This window comes from Simochromis diagramma, unplaced genomic scaffold, assembly GCF_900408965.1.
Source record: "Simochromis diagramma unplaced genomic scaffold, fSimDia1.1 OVJJ01000596.1, whole genome shotgun sequence".
NCBI lineage: Eukaryota > Metazoa > Chordata > Actinopteri > Cichliformes > Cichlidae > Simochromis > Simochromis diagramma.
The window spans coordinates 22,666,801-22,689,205 of NW_024387245.1; the positions used below are offsets into that span (position 1 = coordinate 22,666,801).

Consider the following 22,405-nt stretch of genomic DNA (forward strand, 5'->3'; position numbering starts at 1 on the left):
AGTGCCTTTAATTTCTCAGTTACTTCGTTTTGGCTCATTTACATTTTGCAGACGGCATCATGGCTTTTTAAAACAACTGAGTGAGCTTCGACTTCTGGTGTAGATCTTTAGGGTCAGAGAGTCATTTTAATTTTTAATCATCCAAATAAAAAACATGTCTGTCTCGGAGTCAGAGCGTGCTCAAAATCTGTAAAATACACCTGTTTTGCTGTTGATTTTCCCCAACATTATAAATTTACAGTAAAAGCAGCAACAGTTTGAGCGAGCGAGAGCACTGAAGCACTAAACAGCTACATTAACACACTTAATCCTTCATCGTCATCATTCGGGGCTACGGGGATTTTAACCCATGACCTCTTCATGCAGAGAGAGGCTGTGCAGCCATTAGAGTTACATCGCTGGATTTTTTCATCTTGATACCATGATGAGGACTAACTTTAAAGGCATTTCTGCTGGGCTTGATTTCTGATGGTTCAGAAATTTGCTTAAGATCTATTTGAATGTTTCCTCATGTTTGCTAAGTCTACAAAAAATAATGATAAATCAACTATGACAGCAAGTTTGTGTTGAACAGATCACGGAAGATAAGCCTGTGCTTTCCACACAGATGGGTTGTTTTGCGTAACAGCAAATAACCTACAAAGAATGCAGACTTTAAAATCTAATTAAGAGTGTTAAAAAACACTAGTTGGAAATGATCAAACACAACACACAGTATGCAAAATGTAGCTAAAAGAAGACCTCAGCGTCCCACCGGTGGTACAGTCAGTTAATGGAAAATGTTTTCTGAACTTATGTCATCTGATCTAAATTTGTACATCCTTCTCTGCAAAGATTTATCAGAATCCAACAGTTTCAAACCACTTTACTTCTATTTGATCCCAGTTCAAAGCCCCTCCCCTCAAAAAGAGGACATTTAAGCTGACGTAGAAAATATTTGAGAGAAAAGAACAACATTAAATCGGTCAATAGAAGCCCAAGGATGCAGACCGCTCAGTGCTCTACTTTCTGCAGCGATGTTATGGCTTCCAAGAGCCTGACAGTTTAAATCAAGCGCACCTTACTTGCTTCAAACGAAGTGGATGGTTCCTCTGAACATCTGATTCTGATCCTGCTCAGCCTGGTGATCCATAAAAATGTTAATAGGGATTAGAGTCCTGGCCTCCTGTGTGGACTGACTCACTGCACTCTGGTCCTGTTTCCACGGAGGCCTTTAAACCCATGTCGGCTCAGAGTCATCTTATTTATCAGTCTGTCTGGGGCTAAAGAAATAATGGAAAATTACAGCCACGCAGCGCTGGACAAAACACACTCATGATTTAGCTATTCTTAGTCAGCACTGACAGCAGAGCAAGTTCCTGTTAATGGTGGTTCTAGTGGAAAGGTCACGGCATCAATATCATTTAAATGGCTCATTCTCTGGGGAGTGGGCAGTCATTTTTAACATCTATCCAAAGATCGGTCAGCTGTGACCTGTTAGATGTGAAGGGCCAGCTAAAAACAGGCTTTAAGTCCTCGATAAAGAAAAATATTCCAAATAATACTTATACAGCAATGCTTCTTCATATTGTACTTTATCAAAACATTCCAACTAAATATCAAGGTTGTCTTAAAGCATCCTTATGCTCTACTAGTCATGACTTCAAGACTTCTCACAGTGAAGCTTATCTGGTAAATTAATGTGAATGGATGTTAACCAACTTGTGCTGGAGAAGAAACTCAGAAAGGCGAAATGGTAAACAGCAAGATACAAGATCATGACCATACCAATTGCACCATTTTTATTTAATCCAAAGCACAATTACAGCCTGACTGTTTCCAACTATGAGCAACACAGAAGTGAAAAATCAGGCAAAGATATGATGTAATCAAATAAAGTAAGGGTCACTATTATCCTGTGTTGGTTTGCTAGCAAAACGATGGGGTAACATTGAGAATCAAACAATGAAAAGCCCTCAAATCTGAGGGGTACATACGTAACATGATGCCTAATGCCAAGGCTGGAGTTGGTGCTACTTTGATTATTATATAATTTAAGATGAAATATATTGTATCTTTTTCTATCAGCTAATCAAACGTATCAAGCATATATGAATGTGGTAATTCAGAAACTGTATATATTGGTTGTGTTTAAGTACAATCTAGAGAATCACGCGCCGAAATAACCACAGGGAGTCAAATTAATGAATTTAAATATAACATGAACCTGCGGCCCACAAAAACCATCAGTGAAGAAGCCGTTTTCAGCAGCAGTGTGGAGAACGCAGCCGGTAAGAGCCTCTAATAGCCAACATATGGAAGCTCGCTGGTTGCCAACAACACAATCAGGACTGCATTATTTGGCCCACACTGGAATAATAAAGGAGCCAGATCAAAGAGCTGATTACTTCAGCACTGCAGAGCTGCAGGATTCTTTTCTGTTTGTTCTTTCTTTATGTCGCCCTTTATTCCTCTTTGTTGTCTTTGAATCATTCCTCCTTGTTGCTTTTCCTTCATTCTTTCTTTCTTCTTTCGATCAGGTAGAGGCTCAGTTTTTGAAAGCAAGGACTGTATGGAAGCTGGCCATTGATGAAATGTGTGCACAAGTTTCTCTCTGTGAGTGTGTGTGTGTGTGTGCACAGTGGAGCTGGCTAGAGATGAAACTGAATATGAACAGCAGCATAAAACAGAAGACTGAAGACAGCTTAATGTCTACCAGATGACACCTATCTGATAGAGAGATAGGCAATATCATTATTTTTAAGTTAATAGAATAAGAGCTTCAGCTGTTTGTTTAGATGATACAGAACCAAATGTTAATGCAGTGACAGCTTCAAATTGTAGGCTTTCTTATTGTGTGTGTGTGTGTTTGTGTGTGTGACCTATTTGCATGCAGCCTGGCAGTGCCAGCAAGGGACAGAACGGGCATCAAACCAGCGGCCCTCTCAGTGTGGCATATTGACAATCACTACAATGCCCCAGTGTGTGTGTGTGAGAGAGAGAGAGAGAGAGAGAGAGAGAGAGAGAGAGAGAGAGAGGCATGGGCTGTAAAAAGCATGCTCTGCACAGACACTTGGCTTCTTCAACAGAAAAAAAGACACTTTCCTCTTAAGAAATGAAAACCAACACATTGCTTTTTCTCAATCTAGCATGCAGCTAGGCACCAACACTTCAGGGGGGTGAGGTATTGTATGTGTGGATTTTTCCACACATACAATAACCTCTAAAGTTCTGATACCAAAGAGTCATTTAAAAGACATCTGAAAACCAAATGAATGACTCATTTGTGGTCTTGCATGACAGGGAGATGGTGCTGAGACCAGGTCAGAAAATCGCTCCATTGCTCAGGTTCATAAAGCTCACAATTATTTTAGCATATGCAACATTACTCAGTGCGAGATATCGACTTAGATCATAATAAGCAGGAGACTTTCAGTTAAAAGAAAGACGTTTGTTTGGGTTTGAGTTGCTGATGGAGCTGAATCTGCTGATACCAGCATTTAAAAAAGGGGTTGGAAGAGGACGGTGTAGTTGATTTTAAGTAGCCTTTTAGCTGGCTGAAAAAACCTGCAATGCTAGCCATTTTATTTTTTAATAAATTAAATGCAGCTACAATTTAAATTGATGGCTGTGTTGTTAATATGTGTTTACGTGGGAAAACCAGTCATAAAGAAATGCTTCTTGCACACAAATAAAGTTCCAATGAATAACAGCAGTTACTGCATGTTACTCTAGTTCTATGAGCGTGCCCCCTAATGGCCCGCACCATCAGTTTTGTGAGATGGCTAAGGGAGTCAAGGCCCGCCCACTGGCTCTGCCACAAGCCAAACCTTTATGGTTTAGAGTTAGTGTCTTGCTCAATGCGACTCTAACCAAACAAAAGAAGCAGAACTGAAAGCATTTGATCTTTTTCAAGTGCAGGCAGACATGCTACTGACAACACTATGGTTGGGAAACTACTCAGTTAATGTGGAGGAGAGTTAAATATTTAAGACTTGTGATGTTGTATGTTGAGAAGAGAGGATGGAAACATGCATTAAAATAATTTAGGTCCTGCAGTCACACAAAAAAATCAGTGCTTCTCACAAATTATTTAGCAGCTGCCGTGTTTCAGTGTCAGAAAAAAGGAGAAGTGACAACAAAATGAGAGTAAAGAATAACAAAAGTAAAACACAACCATTATGTGCTCTGACAGTCTTGAACTCTGAGCTCTCTCTTTTATGAAAATGTGAATGCTACAATAGGCACCTGAAGACACCGTTTAAGGCCCGCCAGCGTCAAAGAAACAAAAACAGTCGTCCATCTCTCTGACCGAATGCTGAATTCTGTGGTCCTCGCACAAAATGTGTGAGCTGCGGTGCTGCGTTAACTGCCGAGCTGCATTGTGCTACAGTTTTGTTGTCTTGTTGTTTAAAGTGTGACAGCTGTCCGGTGTTTATCAGCGAGTCCATGCAGCCTCCCTAACAGCTCACCACAGCATGACTGACCCACTAAAACACACACACACACGCTTTAACAAAACGACAACAGACCCACTTTCCTTTTTGATAATGAAGACTGGGTAGATTTTGTGTGTGTGTGTGTTTGTGTCTGTCTGTGTGTGTCAGCCCTGGTTTAAAGCGGTGTCTCATACACACACAGCTTTGCTTTATTCTCTGGCCAAAAATGTTAACTTACTTAAGCTTGCATTTCTCCTGTCAAGCTTGAGCTTAGTATATATGAGAACAGGCTTTAGTGCATACACACACACAGACACACACACTGAAACTGAAAATCAGCCATTGAAAATCACCAGTGTTCCCAGCTAACAGTGACAGGAGTGCAGGTCTGAGCAGCCACAGAGCGGGGAAACCAAATACTCCTGATCACCGAGGAACCACGCAGGATTGAAAAACGCAGCACGAAGAAGTGAGAAATTAAGAGCTACGCTGTGCGGTGATAATGTAACACAGACAGTGTTTTACAGCAGAGCAGGACATAAAACCCCAGCTGGGCTTTTGTTATGTTTTATGAAATTGAAGCTGAGCGAGTAAAAACAGAAGCCAAAGCGCTGAATAAATCCTGAGATACAACCACAGTGTTACTTCTTCCAACGCACTCAAAAAAAGGGAAAAAAGGATGGGGGAATTTCAGGATCTATAAATGTCTTTCTTTCAACTTCACAAACCGCCCTGCATGTGACTAGAGAGAAATTCCACAACTACATATATTAAGTATGTTTTTTAAGGGGCCACAAATAGAAAAGTGAGGCTCCAATTTTTGTGTTCATTCAAACCAAGCCAAAAATGGCCTCTAACCAGGACTCTTCAGATCTTCATACCACTATGTGAAAGTCCTTCACTACTGAAGCACTAAAAGTGCTTAGCACAGAACAATGGCCCTGTGACTGTTTTATCAGCTTTTTAAAACATTTTTATAAAGGAAATGATTATTTTACCTCCAGATAAATCTGCTGATTATTTAGTGAATTAATCAACTTGTGGGAAAAAAACAGCATACAGTAAGAAATAAAATAACAGTTACTCAGAATCCACACTGTGACATTTATGAGATTTTCTTTGTCCAAGTAATAGTTTAAAGATTAAAATAAGTGGATACAAAATAGATAATTAGCAATTTAGATATACAGCAGCAATTACTTTAAGGATTATTATAATTATTGGCAAATAGTTATAATAATCCCATTGTTTATACTGTTAAATAATCCATAGCAAAGCATTATATTTTAAAGAGCAGCCTAATTAAATTTATTTGCTGTTTGTTTTTACATCATTTTGCCCCTCATCACTTATCATGCTTATATGAGCCCTGATTTGGGATACTGCATCATAAAACAAGCATTCACTCACAATAATCAGACACAAAGATCACAAAATCAATCTAAAATCCAAAAACTGAGTTGAATCTATTTGCTGAATTTTACACACAAACTGTGCAAATCTGCAGCTTCTCGTTCTTCAACCCATCATCACACAAGCTGAAGCCTATAAGAGAGTGGGCAGATTAGCAAATGCTGTGCTTGATTTGAGCATTTGCTTCAGCAGGTTCATATTAAATGCATCCAAGTGTGTTTTTTACACCAATGAGATACAATAACTAAAAAGCTCAGGACAGAAGCGATGTTCACTGAAGATACCCAATCAGCAGGTCACTGGCACTGCTGCCAAGGTCTCTCTACCTCCGAATACGGCTGCCAGTCAACGTATGCGCAGCTAAGAAGGCCTTTGACAGCCTGCGTGGAAAACTACCATCTGCCAGCTGACCACCTTGATGTCCGGAGGTTTGATAGCGCTGGCAGCCACTCAGTCAGACACCGGGAATCAAACCTGCAACTCAGAGAGCATGTGGCTTCTCTTCCCATGGACAGGTCGGGGTGGAAATTCCCAGCTATCCAAAGAATGCCGACTGATTATGCTCTGCTACAGTCCACCTTCCCATGTGGGACACACACACACACACACACACTGATGACTCACTGTTTGCATGTGTGGACATGCATGCACATTATTTTGGCAGCTGCGACCTTGCACATTACAGTCAAGGGTTTAAAAAGACAGCGAGAGAAAAACTGACCAGTCTCCATTACAAAACCCGCATACCATCAATGAAACACAGCAGAGCATGTGCTCATTTGGATTTCAGCTGCATCTAGGCGCATCAAAAAGTTCATGGCGATGCTTTATGAAGGGTCAAATATGCACGCATATGAGAGAAATATTAGATGAAGAGTCATGTGATTACTAGCTCTGGTTTATTCTGAATTTACTGAATGAGTTTGTGTTTTTGTTTGAATTACAGCACAGATTTAGTCTGATAGTATTTGCATGCGGTGGTATAAGTAGTTGATCCAATTAAGTGTGCACAATAATGTATGTGAGCATGTGATAATACACATATATCCCACCTGTGATTTAGTCTCGGTAGCCAAAAGAGGCCCCCTGCAGAAAATGTTGAAATAAATACCGGGACATTTAAAGCTGGACAAGAGCCGAATTCAAGCGTGACACAAGCCAAGTCCTTATAAAGGCACGTCTGTTCAAGTCTGTGTGGATAAGAGCTCATCTCTCTTCAAAAGTTCTCCATTTTTGTGAGTTAATTTACACCTGCACAAGCCTCAGAGAGGGCCACATGTTATTGATGCTCAAGCCTCGCTTCCTTCTATAGGCTGCATGCTGCGTTTCACGGCAGGTAAACAAAGAGCCAAAAAGCCATTTAAAAAAGTGGGGAATAATAAAACAAACTTGACTCTGCGTGATTTCTTTTTTTTAACCTCTCAAACCCAATAACATCACGCATCATTTAAATCCCACAGCCACTTTTTAATATGACACAGACTGAGGCTCATTAACCCCCACTGACCTGAAACCACACATTAAAAACCTACATAGATAGGAAGAGTAAATATGCACCTACGTCTAATACTTGCAGCAAGTGAACCGGAATGTACCAAAGTCCATTTGAAAAAATATCCAAAACACAGCCTTTTCACACACACATAGACAAAGTGAGGATATAAAAATGAACCTTTATGCCATATTAAACAAGTCTCATTATAACCACTGCATCAGCAGCCAATCTGACATTTATATTTCAAGCATGTGACAACTATGACATCATTAACAACCTCCTAATTACCCCTCCCCTTACATTAGTAATGAGGAGCAGAAATGAGAAAGAGTAAGAGGTCTCCTTTTTCTACGCTAAATATTTGAATTAGGAAACACACCCATAAAACATAAAGTGGATGTAGGGTAAAGAGATAAAGTGCCCCAAAAAGATGAAAAATGCACAAAAAAAAGAGCCAAAAAATTGTCATCATCAACTGAAGAGACTTTTTTAAACAAAGAAAATAAAAATTTTAAATCATGTTTCACTCTTTTCTTAATAGTATCTTTACAATGAGGTAAAATCTCCTATATTTTCTCAGAAAAGCCATATTTGTGATGGATAGCTGATATATTATCATCATAATAATAAATGCTTAAATAAATAAACATGGTTTATGTGTGACTGGAACACAAACACCTAAAAATTACAGCAATTACAAAGGTGTGCTCAGAAGTGTCGCACATGTCTTCATAAAGTCAGGTCAGTAAACACATCACCAAAGGAATTGTCCTTTTTTACCGGACTTTATGTGTAATCAAAAACAGATATTTTTATAGTTTTTATACATGCAAGACAGCAGTGTGTGTGTGTGTGTGTGTGTGTCAGCAGTGGTTTGTACATGAGTGAGTGTATCAGCAGCATCAGTGTCAGATAATCTGATGCAGAAGGATTAAGTTTAAGCCTGAACGGTGTGGCGGGCTTTAACCAACTGGAGAGCGTGCACACACACACACACACACACACTCACTCGCTGGAAGAAAAACTGAATGACCCAGGCCAGAGCTTACGTCGACATACGCTCACATCTTTACGTTTTTAAGCACAAATGCATTAGTGGTGCAAAAAAAAAAAAAGTTCAGGGATGGTGTATGAAAGGGAAAGCTGATTTAAAAAGGAAAATGCAGATGCACACATTTATTTATTTAATTTTCAGGTGTTTAAAAAGAAAAGAAAAGAAAAGAAAAAGGAATCTGAAAACACCCTGACGATAAACACACATGGAAGAGGAAAATGAGACTTTAGCCACATGAACATAAACATGCAGAGTAAAAATCAGCTTTTGTGACTTCTTCATACACAACTACTGAAGCAGATGGAGACAGAGGCCCGCACACACATACAAAGACACACACTCACAATGTGTCTATTTATAAAGTTATAATTGCATAACACGCTGCGCTCTAATTCCAGCCTACTGAGCACACAGGATGTCCACACACACAAGTGCTATTGCTTTTACTATGTACTATGTCCTCATGTGTACACACACACACACACACACATATATATGTAGATATATGTATATATATCTACATATATATCTATATATAGATGTATATAGATATATATATTTACACACACACAGGGAACAATCACGAACTCATGTCGTTCACGTATGAAAAAAGTTTAAAAAAATGCTTTTTATTTGTTTTAAAACAGAGGATGTTTTACACTGTATCTGTGCTTCAAAGCAGATTCGATAACACGAATGTTACATAACTATAAATATCCTTAAATGGCCATCATTAAAATTATTTTGGTTTTGATTCATGACACTGGATTTTTAATACAAAGAAACATTTAAAATGAATGAAACATTCAGCAAGAAAATGAGATCGATGTCCTCTGTGAAAACGGGCATTTTTAGCAGCCATTTCTGACGACCTCTTGACTGGCTGCGATTGTTAAGCTCTTTCATAGAGAAAATTTCAAATTAAAATGCTTTTGCTGTGGAATTGTAAATCTTTCTCTTTTTTTAATGTGAAATTCTTTCATATAACTAAAACTTGGAATCTATCTGAAAAATACATTTACCTGTTTTCACCTTATTTTAAATTGTGTAGAGAGAAATATTTTGCCTTAAAAAAATGTGTGCGCATGTGCACAAAAACACTCTAAATTCATTTTACTAATTCATTCCTTTTAGTCCCGGAAAAGCTGTGAATGCTAAATAAAACGGAGACGAGCAGAATTGTCAGTTTAAAGTGCTTAAAGTGTGTGTTTCCTGGAGCTGCACACTGAGAGCGGACTGCAGGATTTTGGCAGACTGTTTCAGGACTCCTAATTAAAACTTACTGAATATTCAAATGCTGTGTTAGCATAACAATAGCCGGCTGGCCAGGCCGCCTTTAAATGAGGCCTTTTGTTTTTAGTCGAGCTTTCTGCTACCTCATTAAGCTGCTGGAGCTTAAGTTAGCGAGCCGACAGACGCTCTTCGAAGCTCGGGCCTCGGCTCTCACCCTCCTCCTCCTCCTCCTCTCCTCCCCACCTCCCACACATACACGCACCCTCTCTCCCCCTAAACCAAAGCCCTGATTCAGCCCCTGCACTGTATGGTCTTGCCGGGCTGAGCCTCGCTGCTGCTGCAGATCTGTCCGACCCTTTTCTGCCTCTTCGCTCAAACCCCAACCAGCCTGCCCCAGGTTTCCCCCCTTCCCGCTCCACTTTTCCACCTCCGTAACACACCGGCTTGCCTGTGCTCCCTTACAACCACATGATCACCAAACCTGGACCCCAAAAAACATGATTTTCTTTATTTTTTTTTTGCACCGATCGCCTTGTTTGTGTGTTTTCTCTTTATGCCAGCGGACAGGGGGTGCAAACAAGCTGTGACACAGACACAGAGAGACAGAGCGAGAGAGAGACAGGGGGGTTAAAGTGAAGACAGAAAGCAGCTTGGCACCGGATCAAGACCATCGGCACAATGTGCCATCCAGCAGCCAGCCGCCAAACAAAGCGGCGGTGCCATGCCGGGCCTGTGGCATTGCCGAACTGAAGAGATACAAAGAAGGCCCTGAGCTACAGCGAGAGAGCAGGTACAAAACGGCACGCAGTCAATGTTTGACAGCGTGCGGGACCGATGCGGCCGGCGGCCAGATGAAGGCCGGAGACCCGACAGGCGCCGACAAGGCAGAGAGCGACTGTTGGCGAGGGTCTGCTCAAACAACAGAAGCTCTATTTGAAAGCAACTCGGCAGAAATGACAGTGATCTCACATTTTAAAAAATGGATTTTCTGTATCTTTTTTTGCACCTAAACAATAAATATATAAAACCAAAAGATGTATTAAACTCAATTTGAATTAACCTATGTGAATTAATAAAATGTGATGATAACAAAGGTCTTGCAAATTACATTAAAAATAAAAAAATACACCGTTTAATTGAATGTTTCGCAACCAAAAAAATAAATTACTTACACTAAAAAAAGCAATTATTAAAAATCTTCCTGTTTTGCAGTAAATGTAATTTCTGGGGACATATTCAGAGAAATCATATTCTTATAAAGCCAAGATCACACCTACTGAATTTTAAAAAAATGCATCACATCTAATATGATTTTTAATAAAAACAACATAAAATGGTGATCACAGATTTCTTTTTAAAGGGTTTTTCTTCATTTTCTTCTTCTTTGATCTGAAGCAGCAGTTAGACTGAGACAGACACTTCGCTGACAGGTGGATCTGTAAGAAATCCCAGTCGTCCGTCTTCATTTGCACCTGCAGCTTGCACACATTCCTGCCTTTTTTTAAAACATGAGAAAACTTGTGAAATTCATTCACCTTCATTTCTCTTTACACCACTACACCTCCTCTCTAAATCATGTCACCCTGTTACTAGTGTTTTACAGGTGAGGGGTTATTGAGAGACAGACAGGTTCATGAGAGGTCAGACAGGCTCTTGCGGAGGTGGTTTGGCTTTCATTTTAGACAGAAAGCCACTATTAGTATTTTTAAATGTATTACACTTTTAAATAAAAACTAACAGAGAAATCCAGCTAGGTAAACCTTATTTTTTGGTCCACTTCAATTATTTTGTTTTAATGAAAACCAGTAGATAAATAACACAGATTTTTTTATGTTAAATTAAATTCAGGAGAATTCATTTTCAGGTTTCCTTTAAATGTATTTTTCTTGGTTGTGAGTGTGTTCACAGAGAGGCCACGTTTTGACAATTAAAAGCGGCACTTTTAAGCAGTTTGGGGCTGAATTAGAAAAGCTTCCTGAATTGCACACACACACACACACACACACACACACACACACACACACACACGCAACCAAACAAACCCCAAAAACCACAAGTGTGTCACTCCGCTTGACAGCGACAAAAGCATCAATTCAATTCAGTAATGACGCTCTTATTTTGTTTCATTAAAAAAATGGGAGCAAAAAGCTGCATGGCGGATTATTTCAAGCTGACTTTTAAAGCGCCCGTTTGAAAGAGAGAAAAAAAAAGATTTGGGACTATTTTTTCAGTTTGTATTTTTAATATTACTTTTCTGACACATACACACACTTTTTAGAAGAGTCTGGCTGAAACACTCCACGGCACCATACACAGCTGTCACCTTCACCGCTAAACACACTCACACACACTGGGGTTTTTTTTATTTTTCTTCTCAGCACCTACCGCTGTCTGATTCCCCCAAAATAAACCCCGGCACTCGGACACAGTGATCTTACAGTCAGTTCACGTTTCAAACGGATCGACTGTGCTAAGTTACTGCGTAAAAAAAGCGACGCTCTTCACCTTCACACCTCCTCTCTCTCTGCACCTCCTTCTCTCTCTCTCTCTCTTTCTCTTTCACACACACACACACACACACTCAAACACACGCGCGCGGACTGTTTCCACGTCTGACTCCCAAACCCTCGCGGGAGACAGGGGGGAATAATGATAATAATAAAAAAAAGAGAACTGATGGAGGGGGTCTGTCTTACCGCTTTGCCGTTGTAGTAGTACATGAGTGAGCTGCCTGTCATCCCGGGGATGGTGTACGCACAATACATCGTTCCTCTCCTCCACAGAAAGAAGAAGAAGAAACTCTTTTATTTCTCCCTTTCCTCGCGCTCTCTCTCTGTTTCCGCGTGCCTCTCTGTTTTTGTTTTTTTATGTTGTTGCTGTTTCTTTCAGCCTAAGCTCCCCCCGCCCCTGCTCGTTTTGTCTTCTCCACCTTTCTCCTGTTTGCTTCTTCTTCTACGTGAACTTTTTCTGGGCTTGTTATGATCTCAAACTCTCGCCGCTCCTGCTCGCGTGCTCCTGCCTGCGCGTTTTTTTCCCCGCCGACAATTCCTTCAGTTGCATTTTCCCATATGGCCAAGCCGAGGCACGCGGAATATGCAAAGTAGGCAGAGAGAGAGAGAGAGAGAGAGAGATATGGAGGTAGAGAAGTGCCCCTCCCCTTCTCCCTCACACGCGCACACGTATAAAGCGCGCGCACGGAAAATGTACTGGGGAAAAAAAGAGAAATCGAGAGCGAGGTTGAAATGTGGCGTATAAGCGCGCACTGACCCTCGCGGATACGCGCGCGGTCGCAGACACTCTTTTAACTTTCCACACTAAATCTGGAAGCCATCCTTCCCTCTCCCTCCTCCCCTCCGTCCCTCCCTCCCTCCCTTGCGCAGCTTCAGCTCGCCGCGTGCCTTTGAACTGAACCGAATATTCACTTTTTCCATCGCATCCAGACCGCGCGCTTCTTTCAACACACTCCTCCTCGTCACTCCCCCTTTCCCTCCCTTCTCATCATTCCTTTCTTTTATTTGCCCCTTATTTTCGTCCTTCCTTTAATCTCTTGCCCTTCTCCTCTCCTTGCTTCCTACATTGTTACCTCGCTGCCTTTTCTCCTTGTCATCTCCTTATGTCTCTGGCTCCTACTTAGGCCTTATTCTCTCCCTTCTCCTTTAAATTACAGTCTGGTTTCCTCTTCCTTGTCTCCTTTGCCATTATATTTCCTTCGGATGGTCCACCCTTCTGTCTCATGTCCTCCCATTTTATTTATTCATCTTCTTTTCTTTTTCTTTATTAAGGCCTTTATCCCATTTCCTCATCCCCTGCTTTCTTCCTCCTTTCCTCTCACTTTCTAATTTTCAGTTTATTTAGCTTTCTTCTTCCCTTGCACACTTGTCTCCTTTTTCCTTCTCCTTATTCTTTTCGCCCTCATTTCCTATTTACTCAATTTTCCTCTTCCCTTTTCTCATGTTTTTCTTTTCCTTTTATCCTCTTTCTTCCTTCATTTTCTTCTTTCCCAACCCCTTTCTTTTCTTCCTCTCCCCTTGGTTTTCCTACTCCCGTTTATTTCCTCTTTTTATGTTTCCTCCTTTCGTATTTCTTTTATATTCCTATGTTTCCTCTTGTGACAATTGTGTATTTTTCCTTCTGTTTCCCTCTCCTTTTCTCCAACACCTTGGTTTTCTTGTCATCTCCTTCTTTTAATTTAGTCATTTCTCATTTCCTATTTTTTTTATTTACTCTTCCTTGTCTCCTCCCTTCTTCCCCATTTTTCTCCCCCTCTCCTACTCCTCTTGGTTTCCTCTACCCAACTTTTTTCCTCCACCTGTCTCCTACATTCCTCTTCCTCTCACTTTCTTCTCTGGTGTTTCCTTCTCTCCTACCCTTCTTTCTTCTTTTCACCCCTTATTTTTCTTGTCATCTCCTTCATTGTCTCCCTTTCGTTTCCCAATTTTCCCTTTTTATACGCTTGTCTTCTCTTGATCTTTTCCCCTATTCTTCGCTCTTTCACCCTCCTCCTGTTTATTTTCCTACCTTTTCCCGTATTTCCCTCTAGCCTACCCTTTCTCCTTACCTCTCTTACCTTTTCCTCCTATTTCTGCTCCTACCCACTTATTTCCTCTACACACTTGGTTCTACAGCTTTTGTGTATCTTATCTCATTTATAGGCTGATATAATAATGTTTACTCCTCTGTATATATATTCAACATAAAATTCTCTTATACCACACATACAATAAAAGCTTTCTTTGGTCCTCCTTTGTAGCTGCCTGACTATATATAGTTTTGCCCCCTTTTTTTTCCACATAAACAACATGTTTAGGTTGCTTTGGTAACCTGCTCCCATCATTAATCGTTAACCCACTCATCAGTTGTCTGATTGACAGGAGGCTCAGTGTGGCAGTACGCTAGCAGCCAATCCAACATATTGCATTTGTTATTGTTCTCCTTTTTTTCCGTCATGATACTACATTGATGCAGACGGAAAGAATACCAAGATACATAATGAGCGCAGTTAAAATAGATTGTTTTTTATGTTGAGTTTTAAGTCTAAAATGGTGGATTGTAATGAAACCGCGTCCAGTCTCTGCTTCTACTGCTCCTACAGGGGGAGCCACAAATACCTAAAAGTTGCTCATGTTAATGAATTGTGTGCATTTTTTTTCTGGCACACAGTGTTACTTATAATATAGACAACTGGCTGCGATTGTTTAAAGTGGATTTTTTTTTTATTCTAGTTGTGTTCAAACAAATATTTCTGTGTTTATTTGCAACAAGATCACAGAGTTTCATTCAAACTTGTCAGATGGGATCCGGAAAATTAAAGGTAAACTTTGTGATACCACTGTAAGTCTGATTGACATTCAAGGTTTATGTCATATCCAGACTCCCCTGGATTTGCCACAACGCCGAGCGTGAAGGATTGTGATGTTTCAGGTTGCTTTAAATCGCGTTGTTTTGATAAGCTTTCACAAACCCCGAATCCGTTTGCACCAGGAGGGGTACGGAGATTAACGAGATATTGCTCTTCCAAATAAGTCTGACTAACATGCAGATTTGTTTGCCACCCATCTACAAGGACACTGATGATTCTGGAAAGTTGGAACATTAATAAGGGAAAGTCAAAATCTAAACAACCAGAACACAAGATATGATGGACAAGGTCCAAAAACACTGGCTCCTACATTTCTTATTTCTCATAATGCAACTTTTTCATCAGTGTGAAAAATTCCCACGCTGGTTCATCCCAAGAGACGTTATGGTTTCCAAACCCAGGTCGAGGTAACCCCAATGACATAGCAATGACATCACCAGTTATTTAGCCATACTTGACAAAGTGCCTCCAGAGCCAGAGATGACAGTGGACAATTGTTTTCACAGCCTGAGCAGCCCGAATGCTGACAAGTAAACTGATCTTCATGTGTAAAACTGGTGGAGTGGGCCTTAAAAAAAAAACAGAAAGAAAGAGAGAACGACAGGAGATGGAGGCACGGGGGAAAGGTGGGGGTGCTGGGGCTTACAGGCAGTCAACAAAACCGTAGGACAGACAGTGATTCAGTCTTCCAAATTTCATATTAACATCGTCATCATCCATCCTATTCAAACAAATAATAGACTCCAAACAAGGGAAGAGACCGCCCAAACTCTCTCTCTCCTCCTCTTTCACCCACTCTCACTCTACCTCGGTCTCCCACTCCCTCTCTCCTCTTCTTTCAGCTTTAATTTGATTAAAAAGCGAGCTGCAGGAAGGGGAGGGAGGGCTGATGCACATCTAATAAGTGGACCATCTGTCTGCAGCGCTGGCTGGCTCCCAGCATTGTACCCAACCAGACTGCATGGGAAATGAAGGGAGAGATGGAGGGATGAAGGAAGGGAGGGAGGAAAAGAAGGATGAGAGATGCAGGGAGGGGGTAAAAAAAAAAAAAATATATATATATATATATAAAAACCCAAAAAAAGAGTGACCCGGTTGAGGGGAAAGAAGCAGAGGCAGCATTTTTAATTTTGTCTGACGCTTGCTTGGTCAACAAATCTGCAAGAGATGAAGAAGGTTGGAAAGGGAAGATGGAGAGGAGGATGAGTGGGAGGTAGAAGAAGGAGGGATTGAAAGAAAAGAAGGGGTAAGAAGGGGTAAAGGAGAGGAAAGCAAAGAGAAGGGAGGAGGGTGGAGAAGCAAACGGAAAGGGGCAAAGGAAAAGGAAGAATACAGAAAAAAGAGAGCAGGTGAAGAAGAAAGGAGATAATGGAGGATGAAAAAAGCAGAAGAGGAGCAACAAGGAGGTAAAACAGGAGGAGTGAGAGAGATGGGAGCGAAAGGGAGAAACAAAACAAAAAACCACCTCCTTCAAATGTTATCAGCCCAGCAATTGGTCAGTATCAGTTGTTATCATGCTGTAATTATACTTCAGACTAGGAAAACTGAACCTACTAATAGGTCAGTAGCCCTTATTGTGAATCCTTTGGTGATTAAGAGAATTTATTCATGTACAATCTAATCAAAGCATGTAACAGACCTGCCAATCCACTGCAGGATACTGGGTGCATGTGAAAAAAGGTGCTCATGTCCAGGGGCACTCGTAGGGTTTTTGGAATGGGGACCAAGAACCAGTTGGGTTCACGTACTGTTGTTTTATTATACACTGTAATATTCTGATTGCACAAAGCTTTCTTTCCTGTATCCCCTTCTTCTGTCCAATAAATTTAGCTAAAACAAAGTCATAAATTAAAATAAGTCAAGGTCTATGGGAAACAAACCTCATTCATCTGGGTCAAAGTCCTACAAATGAATCATCTTCTGTAAATCATAAAATATAGAGTCAATCTCATACACTCACAGTGTTTCTCAGCAGTCTGATAGTGTCATATAATTGCTTAACTTAAGATCAATACAAAAAAAAAAACACATTAAGGATGAAGAGGAATACAGTCAATAGTGCAATTAAATGAAAAGTTCTAATGCAAGTAAGAGACATTAAATTACTTTTGTGTTAAATAATTCACTTCCATTGTATTTATACAGTGCCAAATCAAAACAACAGTGCATCTATAAAGGCGCTTTATAGATGCTTTAGAGAGAAAATCCCAACAATCAGTTGACCCCCTATAAGCAAGCACTTGGCAACTGTGGGAAGGAAAAACTCAATTTTAACAGGAAAAAACCTCCAGCAGAAACAGACTCGGAGAGGGGCAGCCTTCTGCTGCAACGAGCTGGAGGTGAGACGAGGGAGAGGATAAAATTTCTTAACAATAACACAGCTGAACAGCAGACTGTTTGAAAAACCATAAATTAAAAAGAATACATTTCTTAGCGATCGTCCGTCTGCATTTAATTGTGACAGCCCCTTCTAGTGGGCAGTGGGGCTAAAAAAAAAGGATGTGGGGTGATCTGGAGAGGTCAGGGTGTATGGGGGTATGCTGTTAGTGTCATTTTTTAAAAATGATCACTATTTAATGTTACTGGGTGTTTGTACATTTCCTCTCTCCTCCAGTTTTCCTTTTTTGTTTCCCGTTATTCCTATCTTTCTCCTTAGTTCTCCTCCTCGCCTCCTCCTGCCTCTTTGCTGGTGAGATGACAGTTAATCCCTGACTGAATTATAATCTCACATTTCATCCTGATTTCACGCTGGTAGGATTTTCCTTCAAATTGCGACCCCCCAGTTGTCAATCTCTCTCTCTCTGTCTCATCCTTTGTCTCTTTCAATGTCTCTCGCCCTCTCTAGACGTCTGTTTTTGTCTCCTGAATTTTCTTGTTTCCTCCGGTTTTCTTCCGTTTCTTACATTACTTCCTGTTATCCATTTTTTCTGACTTTAATTTTCTTACGTTTTTTATGTTCCTTTTTTCCTTTCTTCACTTTCATCTTTGTTTCTTTTTTCCTTTGATTTTCTCTCTCTCTTCCTCACATGGTGCAGCAATTGCTAAAGGTCTATAAACTCTCTCTCTCTCTTAAACACACACACACACACACACACACACACACACACACACACACACACACACACACACACACACACACACTCAGCACGGTGCACTTTGTTCTCCTCATACAGCCACCTCCTACTGCAAGCCTTTGATTTGAGCCTTTTCATTCTGCAGGTTGGACTTTACAAACAATAAAGTTATCGACAGGATTGAAGAGTTGAGAGCGGGTGGCTCACACACACACACACACACACACACACACACACACACACACACACACACACACAGATGCAATGATATCAAAATCTTGGCACTGGATTTCAGGTGATGCTAGGGACTGATCTGCTATGACTGTTAAATTAAGCGGATGAAACTGAGAATCATTGTTTCATGCGTAAAGTTACATCAGGTTTAATCATTGCTTTCCTAACTTTGTTAAACTAAATATAAAAGAACAAATAGAAAATGCACCCAAGAATATAAACTTGGAAACTCGTAGCTTTTCTGTCCTTTCATGTCAGTTCAGTCAAAATCTTTTGAAACCATACAAAGAAAAGCTGTCGGTGTTGCAGGTATGAAAGACTTCTGACCCTTTTCTATTAGCGTCCTCCATCCCATCCTTAGCAAATATCACAATGCTGCTAGCATATATATATAAAACGTATATACGGTTAACATAAGAACAACATATAAGCAATCTAAACAGGTCTTCGTTGCCAATGTTGGATCTAGCTTTCTGATTTAGGATCTTACAAAGATTTAATCCAAATATGGGATTGGTGCAGCCCCTACAAGCAACGCACAGACACACACATATACAAGAGAGGAGCATACTGTACTGTGATGCTGTGTTCACTACTGGTAAACAGAGTGGAAGAAGGTGACATGAATGTACAAACTGACGCCCAACCCTTGCTGGACAACAAAGCAAAGTTAAGCTGGCCTTAGAGTCTGTCACATCAACCAACAAGCTTCCATATTTGCAAATATCCATCAGATCACAGCTGAAGCAACACTGCAACGGCAGTTCAGCAACAATGGCCACACTTGCCTGTGTTATAATTTTTATGTCAAGATCCACATGATTTTATTTAACAGAGGGGCTCATTAGATTGCAATGAAGAACTCAAACAGTCCAGTGATGTGTCCGGTGCAATGACTCAAACAGTGACTAATGTTTGAGTCATTGCAACAGTACATGAAATATTCCCCCTGTTCATACTGCAGAATCACTACAATTCATTAAGTTTGTGAAAATAAACAGGGCTCAAGTATAGCCACATACCTGGCTTACTGACATTTAAAAACTGCCTCATTATGATGACAAATTAAATTTTATTCAACTCAACTCTGTTTTAATTTTTTATATAGCACCAAATCACAACAACAGTCGCCTCAAGATGATCTACAATAACAGAGAGAAACCCCCCCAAAATCAGACAATCCCCCATGAGCAAGTACTTGGTGACAGTGGGAAAGACAAACTCCCTTTAACGGGAGAAAACCTCCAATAGAACCAGGCTCCAGTTGCAGGTGAGGGAAGAGAGGGCAAAAGATGCACTACGGAAAAGAGCCAGAGATTAAAAATAACTAATGGTTAAAAGCTTCAAATATATTACATACAAATATATAAAAATTGTATACATATTAGCAAGCTCAACATGTAAATTACTGAGGCTCAAAGACTTCTCATATGACAGAGAGTAGTGTCAGAGCCTCGCTAATAAATGAAGCTCCGACACACTGAAACCTGAGAACCTGCTCACAGTCCCCTACCTCTATATTTTAAATGACATATAATTTCCATCTAATGAAGTTTCAGGCCTGTTTCATCTCTCCCCACAGCCAATCCAGCTGTGCTTGCTGCTAACCAAACCCCTCACTGATGTCAGACAGTCCTGGAGTCCAGCTGTACATCACTGCAAAAGATTAAAGCTAAACCACTGGAAAGTGGCTAGCCACCTCCTGGTAGCTCCAAATTCCCCCTATATACTGGACAAATGGTGTCTTCATACTTGGCTTGCTAACGTTATCCACTGGAAGCTACATTTGGCAATCAGCTGGATTTGGTTAGAGTAAGACTTCTGGACTGCTGCTGCTGCACGCATCAGTAAGGGTGAAGCCAGGTCCCGATGATCACTAAATCCTTCTAAACTGTAGCCTAGCTGCTTCTGAAGTCATTAAGTCTCATCTTCTGTTTCAGCTTGACTGAAACCCAGAGGAGCTGTTTTAACAGGAGCTTTAATGTAGTTGTGTTACAAATATAGTAACGGCACACACATTTAGCTTTTTCAGCATTTGGTAAAGTTGTCTTTTCATAACTTTTCACATCCAGTGATTAAAAACTTCAGATATTTTTTCCCAGCATGGTTCACATGATAATTAAGGGGTTTTCAGATTAGATTTACATCTTTAAATAAAAATAAATCATGTGACATTCCAAATCACAACAGCAACCAAGCTATACTGATGTTTTTTAAATCGGTTCTGTGACAAAAGAAAGAGAGAAAGAAGGAGTTCTCTCTGGTGTAATCAGGATCAAAAACCTGACGTGGCCTCAATTCTGACGGAGAGAATCAGAAGCTAATTTTCCTCCCAAATACAAACTGAGAGCGAGAGTTGCAGAGAAACAGAGTCCCAAAAGTGTTTGGAGAGGGTGTGTGTGTTAGAGAGTCTGAACAAGGTAGGTGTGTGTGTGTGTGTGTGTGTGTCTGGCATCCATCAGAACCACAGCTTGCCAAAAAAGCAGTAAGCACAGTGCACGGAGAGAGAGAGAGAGAGAGAGAGAGAGAGAGAGGAACAAGCGAGCGCTGCTGCACGCTAATTATGTATGCATGATTTAATCTGCAACTCAATAATATGCAAATATATTCATATGTTAGTTTCTTAATTAAAAATGCAAAGCAGCCCTTATGGTGATTTTTCTGTGATTTTCTTTTCAGCCTAACAAACGGAACATTTTGAGAAATTCAACAAATTGGAGGGAAGCTCTTCGGTGGGGGGTTAGCGAGAAAAAAAAGGGCGGGGGGGACGGGACTTCCAACTTTAACTTCCTGCAGTTTGTGGATCAAGGAAGATCTGGGAAAGGAGGAGGGGGATAACTTGTTGATTTAAGACGAGCTTTGTGTCATCACCATAGTTGGCGAATTTTAAGAATATGTCCACACTGACTTTTGATAAATTATGTTATTTTTAAAATTTGCTATTCCAGGTACCTCTGCAGGAAGAACAATATGTAACTTCTTAACCATAGTGAGACATTTAAAGTGATTTAATGTAATTTCTTTGACCAAGTGCTGTATTGAAGTCCATAAATTAGTCACGGAGTCCAGAGCGAGATAAAGGTGATCTGTTTCACTCAGCATCTACAACGTTGACTTCTGACACATGCTAAGCTAGCATTACCTAATTTCTTGTTTAAATCCCAATCTGCTGTCTCATCACTACCTTAACCTCAGAGTACGAATGCCCTTCAACTGCTCATCAATCAAAGAATGTAGGGCATCACCAGCTCAGATGATTTCAGCTGATTACCACTTAATATGACTTAAACAGGCGGCACATTCCCTGAACGTTATCACTCCCTGAAGCTGAAATTTAAGAACTTGTTTTGGTCTTCTTATGATGTGCTTCTACTGAATTTTCAACTATTAGTTCGATTACTATGAAATATGGTGCAGGCCTTTTATATTTCCTGCATTTTGCCACTCCTTTCAAATTCCTTCTTTTCAAAATATAGTCCAGTCTCTAAGTGATGACATATGAACCCTGCTTCCGGATCCAAACTATTTTGTGTTTATTAAGGCTGTTGTGTTTTTGACATGTTTTAATGTTTTGTATCTTGTTCTATTTAATCTGAACAAGCCCCCCCAAAAAAGAGCAGTGATCACTGTCGGCCTCTCTCGGTTTTTATTACCACTGTTTATTTTAAAGCTCAGTTTTTAACGATGTAACTACAGCCCAGCCCATGCAGCAATAAATTAATAACTAACCTCTTATTGCGGATGGATTATCTCAGTTGTTCTTCTGACTTAAGGCTGGTCTGTTTACAGCATCCTGCCATGCTTGGAAAAAAGTTAGCGTTCATCCTCCAGCTTCACTGTGTTTATGTTATGCTAACCATAGCTGTGTAGCTAGCTACCACGTAGCACATTATTATATACCAGCTAGCCCAACTTCAGTAACCCTATAAACCACAGCACCTTCACCCATTCCTGAACTCGACTCTTCCATTAATTTCTAACATTTAGCCAGTGAGGTTAAATGTCAGAGCTATGTGAGGGTTGTAGAAAAGAGTGGTCATTAGCTTCGGATATTTTCTGAACACATTACTCTATTTTTATTTACATCCACAGCATGCTTTTTTCCCCGAAGCTTTAAGTTTGGCT

The 22,405-nt window shown here is 40.4% G+C and overlaps 1 protein-coding gene across 12 annotated transcripts in view; it reads right to left on the reverse strand.

The window, feature by feature from the left end:
- Positions 1–22,405, reverse strand: part of LOC120747519 (transcription factor 4-like) — a 241,178-nt gene that overhangs the window by 67,607 nt on the left and 151,166 nt on the right. Inside the window, exon 1 of one of the 12 annotated variants that reach the window (XM_040053463.1) lies at positions 12,310–12,918. The exons of 8 other annotated variants lie outside the window; for them this stretch is intronic. In XM_040053463.1, coding sequence (XP_039909397.1) covers positions 12,310–12,378 — 69 coding nt within the window. In that variant the 5' untranslated portion in view covers positions 12,379–12,918. Of the gene's footprint in view, positions 1–1,059; positions 9,824–12,309; positions 12,919–22,405 lie in introns of those variants that run through there. 3 more of the 12 variants (XM_040053464.1, XM_040053467.1, XM_040053466.1) reach the window with 3 other exon arrangements.